This window comes from Tachyglossus aculeatus, chromosome 11 (genome assembly GCF_015852505.1).
Source record: "Tachyglossus aculeatus isolate mTacAcu1 chromosome 11, mTacAcu1.pri, whole genome shotgun sequence".
Lineage (NCBI taxonomy): Eukaryota > Metazoa > Chordata > Mammalia > Monotremata > Tachyglossidae > Tachyglossus > Tachyglossus aculeatus.
Genome location: NC_052076.1, coordinates 18,852,198 through 18,871,760, shown reverse-complemented (window position 1 = coordinate 18,871,760; position 19,563 = coordinate 18,852,198). Strand labels below are relative to the sequence as shown.

The following is a 19,563-nucleotide window of genomic DNA, read 5'->3' as shown; positions in this document are numbered from 1 at the left end:
GAACTGAGCCTTGAGGGCCTCCCACAGATAGAGGGTGGAAGGCAGAGCAATAGCCTGTGAAAGAGACTGAGAATGGGCTGTCCAGGAGACAGAAGGAGAACCAGTAGAAGACAGTGTCAGTGAAGCCAAGGCTGGTTAATGTTTCCAGGAGAAGAGGGTGGTCTACAATGTCAAAGGCAGCTGAGAGGTCAAGGAAGATTAGGATGGAGTAGAGGCCATTAGGTTTGGAAAGAAGGAGGTCGTGGGTGACCTTAGAGAGGGCAGTTTCCATGGCATTAAGAAACTCAGTTACCTGCACACACTTACTGACTCCAAACCATCTGCTCATGCATAATAGTAATAATAATTGCGGTATTTGTTAAGCGCTTACTATGTGCCAGGCACTGTACTAAGCATTGGGGTAGATACAAGCAAATTGGGTTGGTATCCCAAGAGACAATCGCTGGCCCAAGTCACAGGGATTAGGCTCTCCCACAACCGAGGACGCTTGTGTCACTCAATCACAGACACACACTCATTTGGCCCTGCTCCATGGGCCCTCCCCAACCCCAAGGCTTTGGTGCCCACCGTGGTGGGAACCCTTTGTGCCTCAGGCTCCACAGCTGAGCCGGTCCACAGATCCCGTCCCCCACTTCTGGTCCCCCCCTCCGCTATTCTTGCTCTCATTCCCCTCCCCGACCCTGATCCTACTCCAGCCCCTCTTCCTCGCTTCCACCCCCTTCTTTCCCCGGGCCGGCTCCCACCACCATCCCTGCTACCCCACTCCGAGCCCGCTCCCGCCCAGCACCCCCACCCGGACCCACCAGGCGGAAGGAGCGGAGCACGGAGAGGCCCTGCACATCGGCCAGGCCCAGCTCCACCAGGCTGAGTGTGACGATGATGCTGTCAAAGACGTTCCAGCCCTGTTGGAAGTACTCGTACGGGTCCAGGGCCACCAGCTTCAGGACCATCTCGGCTGTGAAGATCCCGGTGAACACCTGGGCAAGCAGCGGCCCCGTCAGGGGCGGACTGGCCTCCCCTGCCCACATGGGACCACCTCCCAGCTCCCAGGCACAGATGAGGGCACCGGGGGCCAAGGCGGGGATGATGGGCTGGGGAAGGCTGTTCCTCTCCAGCCTCCCCTACCACCAAATTCCCCTCCTCAGTGTGCCCCTTCCTGCCCTGCCCAACCCCCTCATTCCCTGTTCTCTCCTGCCCACCTGCCTCTACGGGCCCCACCCCCGGGCCTACCAGGTTACCAACGGTCAGCATGTTCTCAAAGTGGGCAGTCATGGGGTAGTGCTCCATGGCCATGAACAGGGTGTTGAGGACAATGCAGATGGTGATACCCAGGTCCACGAAGGGGTCCATGACGATGAGCCGCACCAGCCGCTTCAGCCGCACCCAAGGCCCACAGCAGTTCCACACCAACAGGGTGTGCGCACAGCGGTACCACCAGGGCGGGCACTTCTGGTGGGCCTCTTCCAGCTCTGCACCAAGAGACACGGGCCAGCATGGGCCAAATCTGCCTAGGGCAGACTCCTTGGGGAGGATGGACAGAAGGAAGGAGGGAGAGAGGGAGGTAGGGCAGAGTGGGGCAGAGGAAAAGGGGGTGGGGAAGCCACCCACTCCCCTGTGTGATACTGGATTGCGTGCCCACCCCCGCCCGAGGATCTCCCCTACCCACAAAAGCACCATCATCATCACCTCCATCCAACCAGGGAGGGAGGCTGGGGTGGGATCTGCCCAGATAGCCAGACCAATGCCAACAGTTTCCCCGGATCCCCAAGGCAGTGGACAAGTGCCCTGATAGGTCATCCTGTCTGCTGTGTGGAAACTGAGATAGTGAACTGGTTGGGACACAGGAAATTGGGGCACCTAGGAGGTGGGAAGTGGGGGATGGTTCCCTACCACTGTAAGCCAGCAGCTTGGCCAAAGCCCAGGAGTCACTTGGCACAGGCAGACTAGCCTGGCGTGTTGTGATCCAGACTGAGTGAAGGCTCCAAGAGGATGGTGAAACAAGGAGGCAAGAGTGAAAACAGCAGAGGGCACAGAAAGGGTCATGTTCCTTTGCATGAGTAGTGGTCCTTTATGTAAGTAATTTGGTTACAGTCCTTTGTGTGAGCAATGCGGTCATGGTTAACAATAATAATAATAATAATAACGGTATTTGTTAAGCGCTTACTATGTGCCAAGCACTGCTCTAAGCACTGGAGTAAATACAAAGTAATCAGGTTGTTCCATGTAGGGCTTATAATCAATCCCCATTTTATAGATGAGGTAACTGAGGCACAGAGAAGTTAAGTGGCTGGCCCAAAGTCACACAGCTGATAAGTGGTGGAGCTGGGATTAGAACCCATAACCTCTGACTCCCAAGACCGTGCTCTTTCCACTAAGCCATGCTGCTTCTCTATGGTTCTTTATGTGATCAATGCTTCTTTGTGTTTGCAGTGTTGTAATGGTCCTTTATATGAGCAGCGTGGTCATGGTCCTTTGTGTGAACAGTGCTTCTTTGTGTTTGCAGTGTGCTCATTGTCCTTTGTGTGAGCAGTGCTTCTTTGTGTTTGTGGTGTGGTCACGGTCCTTTGTATGAGCAATGTTTCTTTGTGTTTACATTGTATTCATGGTCTTTTGTGAGAGCAGTGCTTTATATGTTTGCAGTATGGTCATGCTCATGCTCCTTTTGTATGAGCAGTGTGGTCATGGTCCTTTGTATGAGCGGCGTGGTTGTGGTCCTTTGTGTGGACATGGTTCTTTGTGTGAGCAGTGCTTCTCTGTGTTTGCAGTGTGGCCATGGTCCTTCATTTGGGCAGTGTGGGCATGGTCCTTTGTATGAGTCGTGTAGTTGCGGTCCACTGTGTGAGCAGTATGGTCATGGTCCTTTGTGACTACAGTGTGGACATGGTCTTTTGTGTAATTAGTGTGGTCATAGTCCTTTGTATGAGCAGTGTGGTCATGGTTCTTTGTGAGCAGTGTGGCCTAGGAGCCCTCCAGAGTCCTGTGGCTAGGGAAACCAATCTCCAGCTCCCCTGCGAGCTGGCTGTCAATCAACCCACCAAACCATCTCTCCCTTTCCCAAGAAATCAGCTGAACTTCTCATCTTCCCTCCTCAACTCAATCCTCCTCCCAACTCTCCCATCTCAGCTAGGAAACACCACGGCCCTCCCCATACCAGAAGCTTGACACCTCCATGTCATCCTCGACTCCTCACTGTCTTTCCGCTCATATGTTCATTCAACTGCCAAATCCTGCCAGTCCTTCCTAGATAACGTTTCCCAGATCTGCCCCTTCCCCTCCACCCAAACAGCGACTTCTCTGATCCACATCTCATCAGATCACAGCTAGGCTAGTGTATCAGCTTCATCACTGGTCTCCCTGCTTCCAGCTTCTTCTCCCTCCATTGCTTCCTGGATTACCTTCCAGAAGCTTTGATTGCTCATCCAACATCTCTCCACTTTTCGCAAACCTCTAATGGCTTCCCTCACCTCCTCCAGGCAGTCCATCAGCTCTGCTCATCTTACATATCCGCTCTCTTCACCCAAAACTGCCCAGCTTGCTCTCACCTTCTAACTGTACCTCACTCTGGACTCTCCTGTCTCCATCCTCTCATTCACTCTAGTCCCCCAACCTAAAACTCCCTCCCAAACCAAATGCACCAGACCTCAGCTCTCATCATCTTCAAAGTCCTCCTAAGACCTCGTCTCCTCCAGGAAACCTTCCCCGATAAATTCCCAACATCCCAGTTGCATCAAACAACCCCACCCTTAGCACTACGTATATTAGTTTATGAATACATAAAATTACTCAGCTATTTCATCCTAATACATTTGATCAAGCATTGGCCTTTTCAGCCACTCATGCTAAAAAGGTGAAGTTCATCATCAGTGGTGTCTTCCTGAATATGGACAATTATATACATTTATATAAATGTTTGTACATATGTAGTATAGTTGTAATATTTTTGCCACTTCCTTTTATATCCCTGGTCTTCCTTCTGCTTCCACAATCTGTATATCATTTAATAATAATAATTATTGTTATGGCACTTGAGCACTTACTATGTGCCAAGTATTGTTCTAAGTACTGGGGGAGGTACAAGTTAATCAGGTTGGACACAGTCCCTGTCCCATGTGGGGCTCACAGTCTTAATCCCCATTTTGCAGAGGAGGCAACTGAGGCCCAGAGAACTTAAGTGACTTACCAAGGTCACACAGGAGACATGTGGCAGAGCTGAGATTAGAACCCAGGTCTTTCTGACCCCCAGGCTCGTGTTCTATCCACTAAGACACACTGCTTCTCTATAATTGGGTTATTTGATAAATGCCTGTGTGTCAAGCACTATACTAAGCGCTGGGGCAGAAACAAGTAAACTGGGTTGGAAACAGCCCCCTCCCACGTGGGGTTCCCAGTCTCAAGGTCACACAGCAGACAAGTGGCAAAACCAGGATTAGAACCCATGACCTCCTAACTTCCAGGCCCATGCTCTATCCATTATGCCATGCTACTCCCCTTTCTGTCTGTCTGTCTGCTTTCCCCACTAAACTGTGATCTCCTTGAGGCAGGCTGCCTTGCTTCTGTTGTTCTCTCCACAATGCTCAGCTCAGTGCGCTGCATTCAGGAGTTCCTCGGTAAATACCATTGATTGATTGATGATTGACTGACTGGTTGGTTGGCTGGTTGCTTGGTGCTGTTCATCCCCCGGACCCTGCAACCCTTCCCTTTGATATGGCCTGGGCACCTTAGAGTGATCTGTGGCTTTGAAAAACTTTCTCTACCTGTTGGCCTCCAGAAGGAGTCAGTCTCTGTCCTGGCCCGGCCCCTGTCCCTGCCCCTTGTCCCAGCCCTGCCCCAGCTCAGAGTGCTGCTAGGGTGGAGAGGGGGTCTGTGCTGGGAGCTGACAGCAGCACCTGGATCCTCAGCTTCATTTGGGGGCTGTGGGGGCAGCTGGGTCCCAGGCATCCCTCGCCCCAAGTTCATGCTCCAGCCCGGGCCTTGTTTCTCTCTTTCCTTCCAGTGGAGTTTGGCCAAGGCCCAGGGCCCTGGAGGCCGGGACCAGCTCCAGTTTCAGGATGTGCCGGCTGCTGGTTTGAACTCAGTCCTGATCTTGGGAAGCCTCTCCCACCCTCCAGCCCCCCGGCCCGGACCCCGCTTTCTGCCAGGCTGAAATCCCAGGCCCCAAGTGGCAAAGGCTGAGCCCAGCCTGGGTGCCTGTGCTGGGGCTGGGGAGGGATATGAGGCTGTTACTGCTGGGAGCCACTGGGAACTAGGCCCAAGTACCCACAGGGAGCGAGACCAGAGGCGTTCATGCCACAACCCAGCTGAAGTCTCTTCCCCAGTGCTCCCGGCCCATGGCCTGCCCCCCGCCCTCTCACCCCCTCGGCCGGGCAGCGGGGTGACTATATTTGCCGCAGCTGTTTCTCGGGGCTGAGATTAAATTACCGGTGTCCCAGAGGCCGGGAGCCCAAGTCACCCTGTCCCCCAGAGCTGTCGCTGGGAGAGCCAGCCGAGCCTAGGGCAGGCAGGGTGTGGGGCTCCATGGGGGCTGGTGAGAGGGCCAAGACTCCAGCCCATGGGCACATGCCCAGTGCTGACGATGGCGGTGGCCACCACAGCAGCCCAACCATCGCGGCTGGTACCTTCCATGGCGTCAGAGATGCCGCTGTCAGTGCTGTTGCTCTGCTTCTGGGTACCAGGTGCCTCTGGAGGGCTCTGGGCACTCAGGGGGAGCTGGTCCTGCCCCCCAGGAGCCTTTGCCTGCAGGGAGAGATCGGGTACGAAGAGGCTCTCAGAGGGCTGCGGAACAGAGACCAACAGAGCAGGCATCCTCGCAGGCTGGGGCCCGGTAGGGGAAGGGATGGAGACCAGGGCGGGGCTGGGGGCCAGGACCCAGAGCAGCCCCCAGCCCCAGCTCTCAGACCCCAGCTGCTGCGTAGACTCCAGGCTCCCACTGTCAAGGAGGAGCTGGAGATCCCCAGGACACACCTCCTGTTCCAGCCCCCCATTGCAGTCTTTCCTCTGGGCTGGATCTCCATCTCCATTCTCCAGGGTGGCCTCGGCACCCAGCTTCTTCCCCACAGCGCTGCTGCCCAGGGAGCTGCCCTTGGACCCATGCATCTGGTTCTGTAAGGAGAACAGTGGGAGGGGAGAGGGTCCCCAGTCAGAGCCTGGCCCCACCCCATCGCCTGGCTGGGATCCCAGCCTCCACTTTTTTACGGTATTTGTTAAGTGCTTACTAAGTCCTAGGCACTGTACTAAGCACTAGGATAGATAAAAATTAATCAGGTTGGACATAGCCCCTGTCCCATAAAGGGCTCATAGTCTTAATCCCTATTTTATAGATTAGGTAACTGAGGCATAGAGAAGTTAAGTGACTTGCCCAGGTCCCAGAGCAGATAAGAGGAGAAGCCAGGATTAGAATCCAGGTCCTTCTGACTCCCAGGCCTGTGGTCAGTCCACTAGACCACACTGCCCCTTCCCTCTGACCAGCCCTCAGTCCATCCTGGAGCTGGAAAGGGGGGAAGGGTGCATCCAGATCATGGCCACAGGGCCTCCTTCTCAGGATGGCTTGGAGTGGCCGGGGCATGGCTGTGGGCCTGCCGGCCTGGGCTGCTGATATTTGAGGACCGAACCCCACCCTTTATTACCAGACTCCTAATCTACAGAGTTTCCCTTACACAGCCCCTAACCCAGACTGGCCATGGACAAGGGGGAGGATGTGAGGCATGGAAGTATCACTTCTCTCTGCCCATGGCAGGCCCCAGGAGGGCAGGAAAGGATAGGGCAGAGAAAAGGACAGGAGCTGCTGGACACAAGATAAGAAAAATACTTCAGGGTACAAACCGCAGCTCAGCCCAGCCATCCAGCCCCAGTAGTCCAGCCTTGGTGGTGCAGCCCCAGTTACCTAGTCCCAGTGATTCAGCTACAGTGGCCCAGTCCCAGTCACCCAGCCCCAGCAGCCCAGTACTGGTGGCCCAGCTCCAGCTTCCCAGCCCCAGTGGTCCATCCCCAGATATCCAGTCCCGTGATCCGGCCCCAGCTGCCCAGACCCATTTGTTCCAGCCCTAGCTTGCCAGTCCCAGTGGTCCAGTGCCTGACCCAGGGAGTCTGAGGCTAGACCACTGGGACTAGTTGTTTAGGGCTGGATCACTGAGAACAGACTACTAGGGCTAGGCAGCTGGGGCTTGGTGGCTGCTCAGTCCCAGTCATCCAGCGCCAGCCACCCAACCCCAGTGATCCAGCTCCACCTGCCTAGTCCCAGTGATCCAGTCTCAGCCACCCAGCCCCAGGAGGCTCCAACTCCAGGAGGACTGTCTCAGTGATACAGCCCCAGCCAGCCAGTCTCAGTGATACAGCCCCAGCTCCCATCCTCAGTGGTTCAGCCCCAGCCAGCCAGTCCCAGTGGCCCAGCCCCAGCCTCCCAGGCCCAGTGGTCTAGCCCCAGTCACCCAGTCCAAGTGGTCCAGTCCCAGCTACCCAGTCCAAGTGGCCTAACTCCAGCTGTCCAGGCCCAGTGGTTCAGCCACAGCCACCCAGTCCCAGTGGACCAGCTCCAGCTTCCCAGCCCCAGATGTCCAGTCCCAGTTGCCCATCCCCAGTAGTCCCACCCTTACTGGTCCAGACCCAGTCTCCCAGTCCCAGTGGCCAGCCCCAACTACCCAGTTCCAGTGGACTAGTCCCAGCTGGCCCAGGTCCAGCTTCCCAGGCCCAGTGGTTCAGCCCCCAACACCCAGCCCCAGATGCCCATCCTTAGTAGTCCAGCCCTGGTGGTCCAGCCCAGCCTCCCAATCCCAGTGGTCTAGCCCCAGCCACCCAGTCCCAGAGGTACAGCCCCAGCTGCCCAGACCCAATGGTCTAGTCCCAGACGATCAGCTCCAGAGGTCCAGCCCCAGCCGCCCAGCCAGAGTAATCTATCCCCAGTGGTGCAGCCCTGTTTGCTCAGTCCCAGTGGTCCAGCCAAAGCCATCCAACCCCAGTGGTCCAGCTCCAGCCACCCAGTCGCAATGGGTCAGCCCCAGCCACCCAATCCCCGTGGTCCAGCCCAGCTACCCAGTCCTGATGGTCCAACTCCAGCCACCAAGCCCCAGTGGTCCAGTCCTAGTTGCCCAACCCAAGAGTCCAGCCCTGGTGGTCCAGTCCCAGCCGCCCAGTCCCAGTGGTCCAGATCCAGCTCCAGATCCAAGTTGGTCCACCCCAGCCACCCAGCCCTGGTGGCCAGTCCCAGTCACCCAGACCCTGTGGTCCTGCCCAAGCTGCCCAGTCCCACTGGTCCAGTCTCAGCTCCCCAGTCCCAGTAGTCCAATTCCAGTGATCTTGCTCCAGCCCCAGTGGTTCAGCTCTAGCTGCCCAGCCCCAGTGGTTCAACTCCAACCTCCTAGTCCTCAGTTGTCCAGCCCCAGCCACCCAGTCCTGGCCAGCCCCAGTGGTTTAGCCCCAACCACCCAGTCCCAGCCATCCAGCCCAGTTTCCCAGTCCCAGTGGTCCAGTCCCGGCCCAGCCCCAATCAGCCATCCCCAGTAGTCCAGCCCTGGTGGTCCAGCCCCAGCCTCCCAGTCCCAGTTGTCCAGTTCAGCTGCCCAATCCCAGTAGTCCAGCCCAAGCTGCCCAGTCCCAGTGGTCCAGCCCCAGCCACCCAGACCATTTGGTCCAGCCCCAATGACCCAGTCCCAGTGGTCCAGTCCCAGCCACCCAGACCCATATGGTCCAGCTCCAGATACCCAGTCCCAGTGGTCCATCACCAGCCACCCACCTACATTAGGCCAATCTCAGGGGTCCAGCCCCAGCTGCCCCGCCCCGGTGTTCCAGCCTCCTCTGCCCAGCCCCGGGGGTCCAGTCTTACCACCAAGCCCCAGTAGTCTAGCCTCACCACCGAGCCCCCGTAGTCCAGCCTCAGTGATACAGCCCCAGTCACCCAGTTCCATTGGTCCAGCCCCCCGCCACCCAGCCCTGGTGGTCCGGGCCCGGTGGCCCAGCCCCAGTGGTCCATGCCCCAGTGGTCCACAAACTCAGCTGTAGCCCTGCACGGGACAGGGTTTGTGGGGTGGGATGCACTCGAGGAACCTGCAAGTACAGAGGAATGGGCAGTACAGGCAGACGGGGGGTGGGCCAATGCCTGTCCCCACCACAGGAACTCACTGATTTATCCTGTTCTTCCTGGTGCTTTTTCAGCTGGGCCAAGAGCTGCTGATACTCCTCCTCCTTCTCCTGCTCCTCCAGCAGGGTGGCGTCATTTTGCTCTGCATAGGCCATGGCCACCACGGCCAGGATCAGATTGATGAGGTAGAAGGAGCCAAGGAAGATGATGATCACGAAGAACACCATGTAGGTTTTCCCAGCAGCTCGCAGGGTCTGGAGAGCAGGAGAGTCTCAGAAGCCCCCACCGGTACTTCCTGCTGCCTCTTCAGTGTTCCCTACAGCTCCCAATGGTGCTTTCCACACCCTACAATCTTTCCCACATCCCCGCCACAGTGATTCCCATAGCCTCCAGGCTCCCTAGATCCTCCCATGGAACTCCTTTCAGACCCCTCAGTGCTCCCTATGACTCCTAGTACTCCCTGCAGCCCCCCATGCTGCTCCCTCAGGGCCTGCTCAACTCCCCGGTACAGGTAGTGGTAGGAGCTCTTCCCAGCTCTCTCTAGATACTGGAGGCAGGGCTGGCTGAGGGGGGCAGGGCCCACATGGGGGAGCAGAAGTTGAGGGTGAGCAGCTGGCAGACAGGGAAACATAGTACAGAGAAGAGGATCTCGGGTCTGGAAAGCCAAAGAGGTGGGAAATCGGCAGTGAGGTGGGTAAAGAGTCAGAGGGAGAGGGTGGATTGTGGGTCACAGGATAGGATCTGCAGAGCCTCAGTTCCAGGACTGGAGAGCAGGAGTCCTGGAGTTGGGGACCGAGGGCAAGGAGCAATGAGTGTCCGGTTCTAGAAAATGCCCAGCCAGTAGTGGTCTACGGCTCCAGGCCCTAATCCATGGACTAGTCCAGCTGGGAGCAGCTGGGGGTTGGGGAGAAAATCCTCTAGAGGCTCTGGGCAGCACACCCCTCCTCTCTGCCAGTCTGGAGGGCCAGAGGGCTGGCAGGCTGGGAGTGTTTGAAGCCACAGCTGGCCCCACCAATCCCAGAGAGGTAGGGGATTGTGGGAGCCCAAATGTACCAGCTGGAAGAGGTTCTCCCAGTAGTCCTGCGTCATCAGGCGAAAGAGCGCCAGGAAAGCCCAGCTGAAGGTGTCGTAGCTGGTGTAGCCGTAGTTGGGGTTCCTCCCCGCCTTCATGCACAGATATCCCTCTGGGCAGTGCCTAGTGGCAGAGGGGAGAGTTGAGGTGGGGTGGGCGGCCGGAGGCATGGGGAGGAGGCTGGGGGAAGGTTGGAGAGTGGAGGCCGGAGGGGAGAGGACTGGGTTAGGGCAGGGAATGTGTCTTCTGGCTCTGTTGATTGTACTCTCCCAAACCCTTAATACAGTGCTCTGCATTCATCCATTCATTCATTCAATCGTATTTATGGAGTGCTTACTGCGCACAGAGCACTGTACTAAGCTGTTGGGAAGTACAAGTTGGCAACATATAAAGATGGTCCCTACCCAACAAAGGGCTCACAGACTAGAAGGGGGAATATACTCTGTATACTCTGCATACAGTAAGCCCTCAATAAATACCATTGATTGATTGGTTAGGCCCAGGAAAGCAGAGGTGTTGGCAAAAGGAAGGGCAGCCTGCTGGGGCAAGAGTGAGAAACCCAGAATGAGAGCAGGAGGACAGAAGGAAAAGAGGCAAGGAAGGGAAGGGGGGAGGGGGAGGGGAGAAGAGGAGAGGGAGGAAGGACAAGCCAGAGAGGAACAATATCTGCAGCGGGTCTGGTCTCAGATTTCAGGGTGGGGTTGGGAGTGGGGGTCACCTCTCACTTGCTGTCCCACCACAGAGTGGGGCCATTGGGGAATACAGTGAGCCCTTGACACCTTGTGGCCCCGACGTGCACACTATGAGAGCAGTGTGAAGACCACGGATACCATATGGGCAGGAGGGCAGCCTGTGGGCTCTGTGTGAGCACTATGTGAGCACTGTATGAACCCCATGGGTACCACATGAGCACTGAGGGAACCACCGGGACCCTGAATGAGCACTGGAACCTCCAGGTGATTACTGTGTGAACACTGTGGTTAGCGCATGGGGGCACTATGTGGGCACCATCGGCTGGGAAGTGAGGGCGATGTGTGGACCCTATTTGAAACCTGTGTGGGTACCACTCAACCCTCCACCAGGACACCACTCCCCCCCCCCTCCAGGCACCACTCACCCCTCCACTGGGGTACCACTCACCGCCTCCACCAGGACATCACTCACACCCTCCACTGGAACATCACTCATACCCTCTACCAGGGCACCAGTCATACCTTTCACTGGGGCACAACTTACCCAGCGTCGCTGCTGTTCCCGCAGAGCAAGGCATCATTGGATCCCTCCAGAAAGTAGAAGTTTCCTGGGAGTCAAAAGGCAAACATTCACTCATTCATTCACTCATATTTATTAAGCACTTACTGTGGACAGAGAACTATACTAAGTGCATGGGAGAGTATGATACAACAATAAACAGAAACATTCCCTGCCCCCAGCGAGCTTGCAGTCTAGAGGAGGGGGAGACAGACATTAATATAAATAAATAAATTACAGATATATATGTAAGTGCTGTGGGGCTGGGAGGGGGGATGAACAAAGGGAGGAAGTCAGGGCGACACAGAAGGGAGTGGGAGAATAGAAAAGGGGGGTTTAGGGAAGGCATGCAGGGAGAGGGCTCAGCAGCCAAGGAGATTGGAGGTTGGGTGGAAAGGAGGGCTGTCTTTGGGAACTTCAACATACCTAGACGTTCTTGATGACCCTTCAGCCACCCACTTCCTCTCACTCCTCAGCTCTACTAACCTGCTCCACCCCACCTCACCCACTCACCAACTTGGACACACACTCATCCCTGGTCACTGAAAAATCTTGAATCTTACCAGCTCTGAAGTCCCACTCGTCAACAACAAACTCCTCACTTGCCTTCTCTCCCTCACATCCCCATCCTGTAAATCTGTCTTTTTCAACCCCCTCTACCTAAGCCTATTTGATTTGGTCTCCAAACCCAACCTCCTATCTCTTGATGTAGAAATTTACACACTGAACACTACCGTCTCCACTTAACTCAATGCCTCTCCTCCTCTATCCCTCAGTCATTCTTATACCTCAAACCCCCACCACCCTGGACCGCCTCCACAGTTTGCTCCCTCCACTTTGGTACTCAAGCAGCAGAGCCGTGCTAGCGGAAATCCAGACACCCTCCACCTTAAATTCATCTACATCTGCTTTAACTCTGCCCTCTCCTTCTACTAGCAGAAATACTAATCTTTCCTTATTGACTTCAATGTCCATTATCTGGGCCCACAGTTTCAGACTTCTAACTCCTTCTCAACTAAGCCATGCTGCTTCTCTACTACACTATGCTTCCTCTCTGGACATAAGTGCTGTTGGGCTGAGGTTGGGGTGAATATCTAGGGCTTAAAGGGTACAGATCCAACTCTAGAAGAAGGGAGAGAGAAAGGAAGGGAAATGAGTGGGAAGGCCTCTCGGAGAAGTTGTGCTTTGCATATAGTAAGCGCTCAATACATACCACTGATTGATTGATAGATTGATTGTGAATTTAGTAAGACTTTGAAGGTGGGGAGAGTGGTGGTCTGTCAGATATGAAGGGGAAAGTAGTTCTAGGCTAGAGGGAGGATTTGAGCAAGGAGTCAGCAGCAAAAAATACAAGATTGAGGCACAGTGAGTAGGTTGGAGTTAGAGGAATGAAGTGTGCTAGTTGGACTGTAGTAGGAGATCAACGAGGTAAAGTAGGAGAGGGAGAGTTGATTGAAGGATTTAACGCCAATATTGCAGTTTCTGTTTGATGAGGAAGTGGATGAACAACCACTGGAGGCTCTTGAGGAGTGGGGAGATGTGGGCTGAACATTTTTTTTGAAAAATCATCTGGGCAGCAGAGTGAAGTATAGACTATAGTCAGGAGGTACAGGAGACAGAGAAGTCAGTGAGGAGGATGAAGCAGTGATCAAGGTGGGATATACCTCAAATCTCAAGGTGGGATATAATAATTATAGCTGTAATTCTATTTATTCTGATGGTTTTAACACCTGTCTACATGTTTTGTTTTGTTGTCTGTCTCCCACTTCTAGACTGTGAGCCTGTTGTTGGGTAGGGACCGTCTCTATATGTTGCCGACTTGTACTTCCCAAGCACTTAGTACAGTGCTCTGCGCACAGTAAGAGCTCAATAAATACAATTGAATGAATATAAGTGCTTGGATCACCATGGTAAGCAGTTTGGATGGAGATGTTTCTAGAGATGTTTTGGTGCAAGCTCTTTGTGTGCAGGGAATGTGTCTGTCAATTCTGTTGTAATGTAATTTCCCCAGTAATTAGTACAGTGCTCTGCACACAGTAAATACCATTGATTGTCAGATTAAATATATGGGTTGAATAAGAGAGATAAGTCAAAGATAATGCCAAAAGTGGCAAGCTTGTGAGACAGGGCAAATAGTAGTGTTGTCTACAGGGAAGGATGGGGAAGGGCAGAGTTTAGGTAGGAAGATAAGGAGTTCTGCTTTGGACATGTTAAGTTTGAGGTGTCTGTGGGACATCAAGTAGAGATTTTATCAATAAAGTGCCTAGTCAGGTGCAAAAGAAGGAGGAGGAAACCAGGAGAGTCACTCCCTTGCTCCCCTCCCTGAAGTGTAAACTGAACCAACTGGAGAGAAGAATTGGGGAGGAATAGAGGGGCAGTTTGGGAAGAAGGAAAACCTTGGCCATCTTGAGGAGAGACGTGAGCTCTGGTTCTGGGAGAGCAGAACACGGGCAGCACATGCTGTGAACCCTAAAGGCACAGGGAAGTATCAGAGTGCAGCAGCCAGGAGTCCGGAGTGAGGATCCTGTCTTGAGAGAGAGTAGGACATGAGTCCCAGTTTGTCTGCAGGGAAATACAGAGGGTCTAGGTGGGAACGGTATTAGCTCCAGGGAAATGTGGGTTAACCTGATTTTTCTTTGATTGTTACCTTATTACGAATATATTAAACATTGTAATGATCCCAGATCTTGGTGTCTGCCTGGGGTGGGGGCTGAGGGAGAAGCCCCGGGTGCTGGGGAGACCTATACCCTGGAGAGCAGTGGGTGGGGGTACTTTGTCCACAGACCTACAGCCCTAGGATGGGGGTGGTAGGCTAATCCCCAGTGACCTCTATGCCTCAGAGAGCCTAGAATGGTGGCAACAAGAGGGATGCAAGGACTTGGGGAACAGTGAGTAGAACGCCTCATAGAGTGAGCAGGACTGAAAACCCCCAGTAACATCACACTAGGTCATTAGGGGAAAGGGATGTGCAGGGAGGGGAGACAGGGGATTTGAGAATCAATCAATCGTATTTATTGAGCGCTTACTGTGTGCAGAGCACTGTACTAAGCGCTTGGGAAGTACAAGTCGGCAACATATAGAGACAGTCCCTACCCAACAGCGGACTCACAGTCTAGAAGAATGAATGGGATGCTTACCCTGCCCCTCTCAGCACTCATTTACAGGTCCTTACACTCTGCGGCTTCTCATAGCTGCAATTTATTTTAATATCTGTCTCCCCGACTAGGCTGTAAGCTCTTTGAGGGCAGGCATCATGTCTACCGATTTTACTGTTCTATTCCAAGTGCTTACTACAGTGCCCTGTGTGCACTCAATAAATACTGATGATCGATTGATAGCATGTGTATGTATGGGTGTCTATGGATCTGTATATGTGGGCAGGTGAATGGCTAGGTGACCGTAAAGGTGGAACTGTGTGGGCATAAATGTGTAGGGAAGGCTAACTGACTGTGTGACTGCTTAGAGGGTGACTTTGTAGGTGTGCCGGTGACTGTGTAGGGATAGCTGTGTGACTGTGATATGATGGAGTGGTTGCAACTTTGTTACTGGATATGACTGTGTTACTGTGACTGTGTGCCTTTGTAAACATGTAGGGGTAACTGGGTGACTGTGTGGGTGTGATGGTGTGGCTGTGACTGTTACTGGGTGTGACCATGTGGGAGTGACTGTAGGGGTGACTCTTTAGATGCTACTGTGTGATTCTGTGTGACTGGCTGTGAGTGTAGAGGTGACCGTGTGGGTGTGACTGTGAAATTGTGACCATGTGTGATTGTGAGGATGTAACTATGTAAGTGTGCCTATGTGACGGTGTGACTGTGTAGAAGTGACTGTGTGACTGTGTGGGACTGTGTAGGTGTGGCTGTGTGACTGGGAGGGTATGACTATGTAGGGGTGGCTGTGTGAGTGTGACTGAGTGATTTTGTGGGGATGGCTGTAGGGGTGACTGCGTGGGTTAGGACATGTGGCCATCTGGGTGTGACTGTGAGTGTGGCTGTGTAGGTTGGTGTTATTGTGTGGTGTGGCTGTGTGATCATGTGGGTGTACCCGTGACCATGCAGATGACTTTGCGGGTATGCCTGTGTAATTGTGTGTCTGGGCACAGGTGAGTTTGAGGCACGCAGGGAGAGGGAGAGTGGGGAGAAGACACTGTGCTGGCTCTCGTGAACTCACAGCCTCCCTTAGCACATCTGTCTCATGTTTCAACTCTTATTGAGTCCCAGCTTCATCTCTCTCCTTCCTGCCATCAGTAATTCAGGCTTTTCCCCTGTATTAGATTTGCAGTCTGCCATGCGCAGGAATCTACTGTGTTCTCCCCAGTGGGCTCTGTCCAGAGCAGGGGGCTCCAGAAACACCACTGATGGATGGATGGATAGTGTGGAGGATGGAGGGGGAGGCCATGGACCTGGTAACAAGCCCTGGGAAAACCAACCGTCCTGAGAAGGGAGAACAGGCTGGAAAGGGAACCAAAGAGAGCACCTTCCCTTCCCAGAGACCTTTTCTCAGAGCCCCATCCCTCAGGGAGTCCCAAATCCATTCCCCCTGCCAAAAACCTATCCCCCCACAGAGCCCTGTCCCTCCTGACTTCCATCCTCCTGGGAAACCCATCCCCCACAGACCCCTGTCCTCCCTTCCCCCCAGTCCTGAGCCCCATGCCCACAGGGAGCCTTGCCCCCTCCCCACCCCGGCTCACCCCTGCCAAGGCCTGCAACCCAAATGGTTGAGGAATCACCTCCTGGGGGGTCAGGCCTGGATCTGGGGCCCGTGGGGCCACTCCCCCATCTAGTTGTTTCTTCCTGTGTCAGGGCTGGGGCTAATGGCCTGGCCCGTGTGGGAAATAGCTGGGGTGGGAATGCAGGGGTGGCTGTCAAGGGGAGGGGGCACAGGGAGCGGAGGTGGAGGTGGAGGAGGAACAAGGGGAAGGGATGCAGACATTTCCTTGTTCCAACCAGAGCCAGAGGAATCTACAAGTTCTGACTGAGAAAACTGCGACTCCTTGAGCACTGGACCAACAATCCTGCCCAGGGTTTGGCCCGCTGGCCCGATCGTCCTTTCTCGCTGACCGCTGGCCTGCTCTCCCATTAGCCCACCGGCCTTCTTATCCACTCCTCCACTGGCCTTCTGGCCTGCTGGCCTGCTCACCCAGTCTCCCACTGGCTAATTGGCCTGCTCATCCATTCTCCTGCTGGCTTGCTCACCCAATCTCCCACTGGCCCCCTGGCCAGCTCATTCACTCTCCCAATGTCCTGCTGGCCTGCTCTCCTGCTTGCCTATCTGTATTGTAATAATGATGGCATTTGTTAAGTGCTTACTATGTGCAAAGCACTGTTCTAAGCTCTGGGGGGATACAAGGTGATCAGGTTGTCCCACGTGGGGCTCACAGTTTTAATCCCCATTTTACAGATGAGGTAACTGAGGCCCAGAGAAGTAAAGTGACTTGGCCAAAGTCACACAGCTGACAAGTGACGGAGCCTGGATTAGAACCATGACCACTGGCTCCCAAGTCCGTGCTCTTTCTACTGAGCCAAGCTGCTTCTCTGTTGTAGAATCAGTGGAGGGTTTGGCACCTTGTTCCAAGCTAAAGGGGTGGTCCCTTCCCTCACCAGACCTCTGCCCCAGGGGGTCAGTGGGTATTTTGGGAGGACACAGTGAGGGGGAGAAAGGAAGTGGTCTCTGCAGGTCTGTGAGGACAGGGTGGGAGTTCTGTTTGAAAGAGGTGCTTGACCAGACCAGAGGAGGAAGCAGACAGAGCCCCTGCCCAGTCCAGTGATCCGACCACTGCCCCTGTGAAGATCTGGGCTGATTTGGGGACAGGCCCAGGGCCAGGATCAAGATGGACCAACCGCAGGGGATGGGAGTCTTGGGGAGCCACGTGGGCCAGCTGGGCCCCAGCACTGTCAGAAGTCACACACACCCCCCACACCCCCACCCCCACACACTCCCAGGCCTGGTTCACCTCAGCTGCCCAGAGAGAAAAGGGCCTAAAATAGATGGGGGAAGGAGGAGGAGGGAAGAATTGGAGTGGCCCAGGAAAGAGAGAGAGAGAGAGAGAGAGAGAGAGAGAGAGGAGGGATGTATGGTGTGTGTGTGTGTGTGTGTGTGTGTGTGTGTGTGTGTGTGTGGCCACATTTCTGAAGAGTTTGTCGTGCTGCGCTTCTGTGGGAACCTATCTATGTCTGGATGTCCGGGAAAATGCCTGGGAGCCTGGGTGTGGGCTTGTGAGGGTCAGGTGAGTCTGGTAACCAATGGGGATCTAATGAGCTGTGTGTCTGCCTGTGGTAGACTTTCTGTACCTGTCTCCTGAGGTTTCTCTGTGGGGATTTTGTGGGGGTCTGGGTATAAACCTGGGGGTGGGGGGTGTGGGTGTGGGTGTGGGGGGGGGGTGTGGGTGTGTGTGTGCGTGTGTGTGTGCGCGCGTATATATGTCTACGTGTTTGTATGGGGGGAGGTGTCTGAGAGTGTATCTGGGTGTGGGTCTAGGTAGGTGTTTCCGTGTGTGTCTGTGTGAGCCTGGGGAGGTGTCTGAGGGTGCATCTGGGTGTCTATGTGCGTGTATGTGTACATGCCTGCCTAAGTGTATATGGGTGTGCATTTCCGTGTGTGTGTTTGTGTGTGTGGAGGGGCCTGAAAGTGTACCCAGGTGTGTGTCTGAGTATATGTCTAGGTATCTGTGTGTATGTCTAAGAGTGTGTCATGGGGTTTATGTCTAGGTGTGTCTAGGCATGTATCTGAACTTGTGCCTGCTCCCACTTCATCCCCGCCTGTGAACCTGGTTGGATGTTTGTGTCTCTGTGGATTTTTTCCAAGTGTCTGGCTGGATCAAAGTTGAGTGGTTGGAGGTTGTGGGGGCCTGAGATGGTAGTAGTAGCAGTAGTAGTATTTATGAAGTGCTTACTGTGAGCAGGGCACTGTATTAAGCACTGGAGGAGCTGGTGGGGATGGCCCTCCTTTGTCCCCTCACTGACCTTCATCATTGATGTATGAGTCCCAGTCAAAGGTGTAGTTGCTGTACCATGACTCGTTGAGGTACCCGGTGCCGTTGTCGTAACCAGTGCCATTGTCGTAGATGATGCCATTGTCATAGCCGGTGCCATTGTCATAGCCAGTTCCGTTGCCCCAGATGGGACCATAGAACTGCAGGGTCTCATTAATGGGGGGCGGCCAACGCACGCATTTATGGCGCAGGTTCCCCATGAAGAGCTGCAGACCAACAAGCGCAAACACGCTGAGACAGAACACAGTGAGGATCATGACGTCTGACAGCTTCTTCACGGACTGGATCAGGGCCCCGACGATGGTCTTCAGCCCTGCGGGGAGACCATGGCTCTAATTGCTTCCCTCCCCTCCCAACCCACACATCCTCCCCAACAGGTTTTCTTGAGGAGCTCTGGAGAGAGAGGACAATAGAGTTAGTAGACATGGTCCCTGCCCTCAAGGAGCTTGCAGTCCAGAGGGGAAGATGGACACCACAGTACTTTACAGGAAGGGGGAAGGAAAAGAAGTAGGGATAGGAGTTAGTGCTTAAGCTCAGGGCAGGTAAGATGTGTACAAAAGTGGGAGGGCATAAGTTCCCAAGGGTACAGGTGTCACAGAAGTGCCTAGATGGCAGTTGGTGGGCGGGGGGGGGGGGGGGGCATAACCTGGGGAGAGGAGAAATCAATCAACCCCTCCCGAGGGGTTGGGATTTCGGGAGAGCTTTAAAGATGAGAACAGAGGTCTGCTGGATGTGAAAGGGGAGAGTGTTCCAGGAAGCGGGGAGGCCATGAGTAAGAAGTTGGGAGTGGGAGAGAAAAGAAGGAGGCTCAGTGAGTTGGTTTGTTTGAAAAGAGTACACAGTGTAAGCTGGGGTGCAATGGGAGAGGAGAGTGGAAAGTGAGAGCTGAATGAGTGTCTTAAAATCAGTAGTCTGACAAGTAAGGAGATGTGTGCAGAATAAGGTTTTAGAAAAGTGCTCTGGGCAGCACAGTGAAGTTTGGACTGGAGAGGGGAGACACTGGAGGCAGGGAGACCAGGAGGCTGATGTAGTAGTTAATAATATGGTCTGGACTAGTGTGGTGGCTGTACGGTTGGAGAGGATAGGGTGGATCCAAGAGATGTCGTGGAGGAAAAACGCACAAGATTTGGTGACAGACTGAATATGGGAGTTGAAAGAGAGAGGGAGGAGTCAAGGATA

The 19,563-nt window shown here is 54.3% G+C and overlaps 1 protein-coding gene across 1 annotated transcript in view; it reads right to left on the bottom strand.

Annotated features, from left to right (window-relative positions):
• Positions 1-19,563, bottom strand: part of SCN4A (sodium voltage-gated channel alpha subunit 4) — a 78,073-nt gene that overhangs the window by 43,459 nt on the left and 15,051 nt on the right. Inside the window, exons 6-14 of the mRNA XM_038754263.1 lie at positions 18,356-18,697; positions 11,379-11,442; positions 10,124-10,265; positions 9,102-9,324; positions 6,816-7,015; positions 5,962-6,099; positions 5,616-5,772; positions 1,231-1,469; positions 804-977 (exon numbers count right to left, since the gene is read on the bottom strand). Coding sequence (XP_038610191.1) covers positions 804-977; positions 1,231-1,469; positions 5,616-5,772; positions 5,962-6,099; positions 6,816-7,015; positions 9,102-9,324; positions 10,124-10,265; positions 11,379-11,442; positions 18,356-18,697 — 1,679 coding nt within the window. The remainder of the gene's footprint in view (positions 1-803; positions 978-1,230; positions 1,470-5,615; positions 5,773-5,961; positions 6,100-6,815; positions 7,016-9,101; positions 9,325-10,123; positions 10,266-11,378; positions 11,443-18,355; positions 18,698-19,563) is intronic.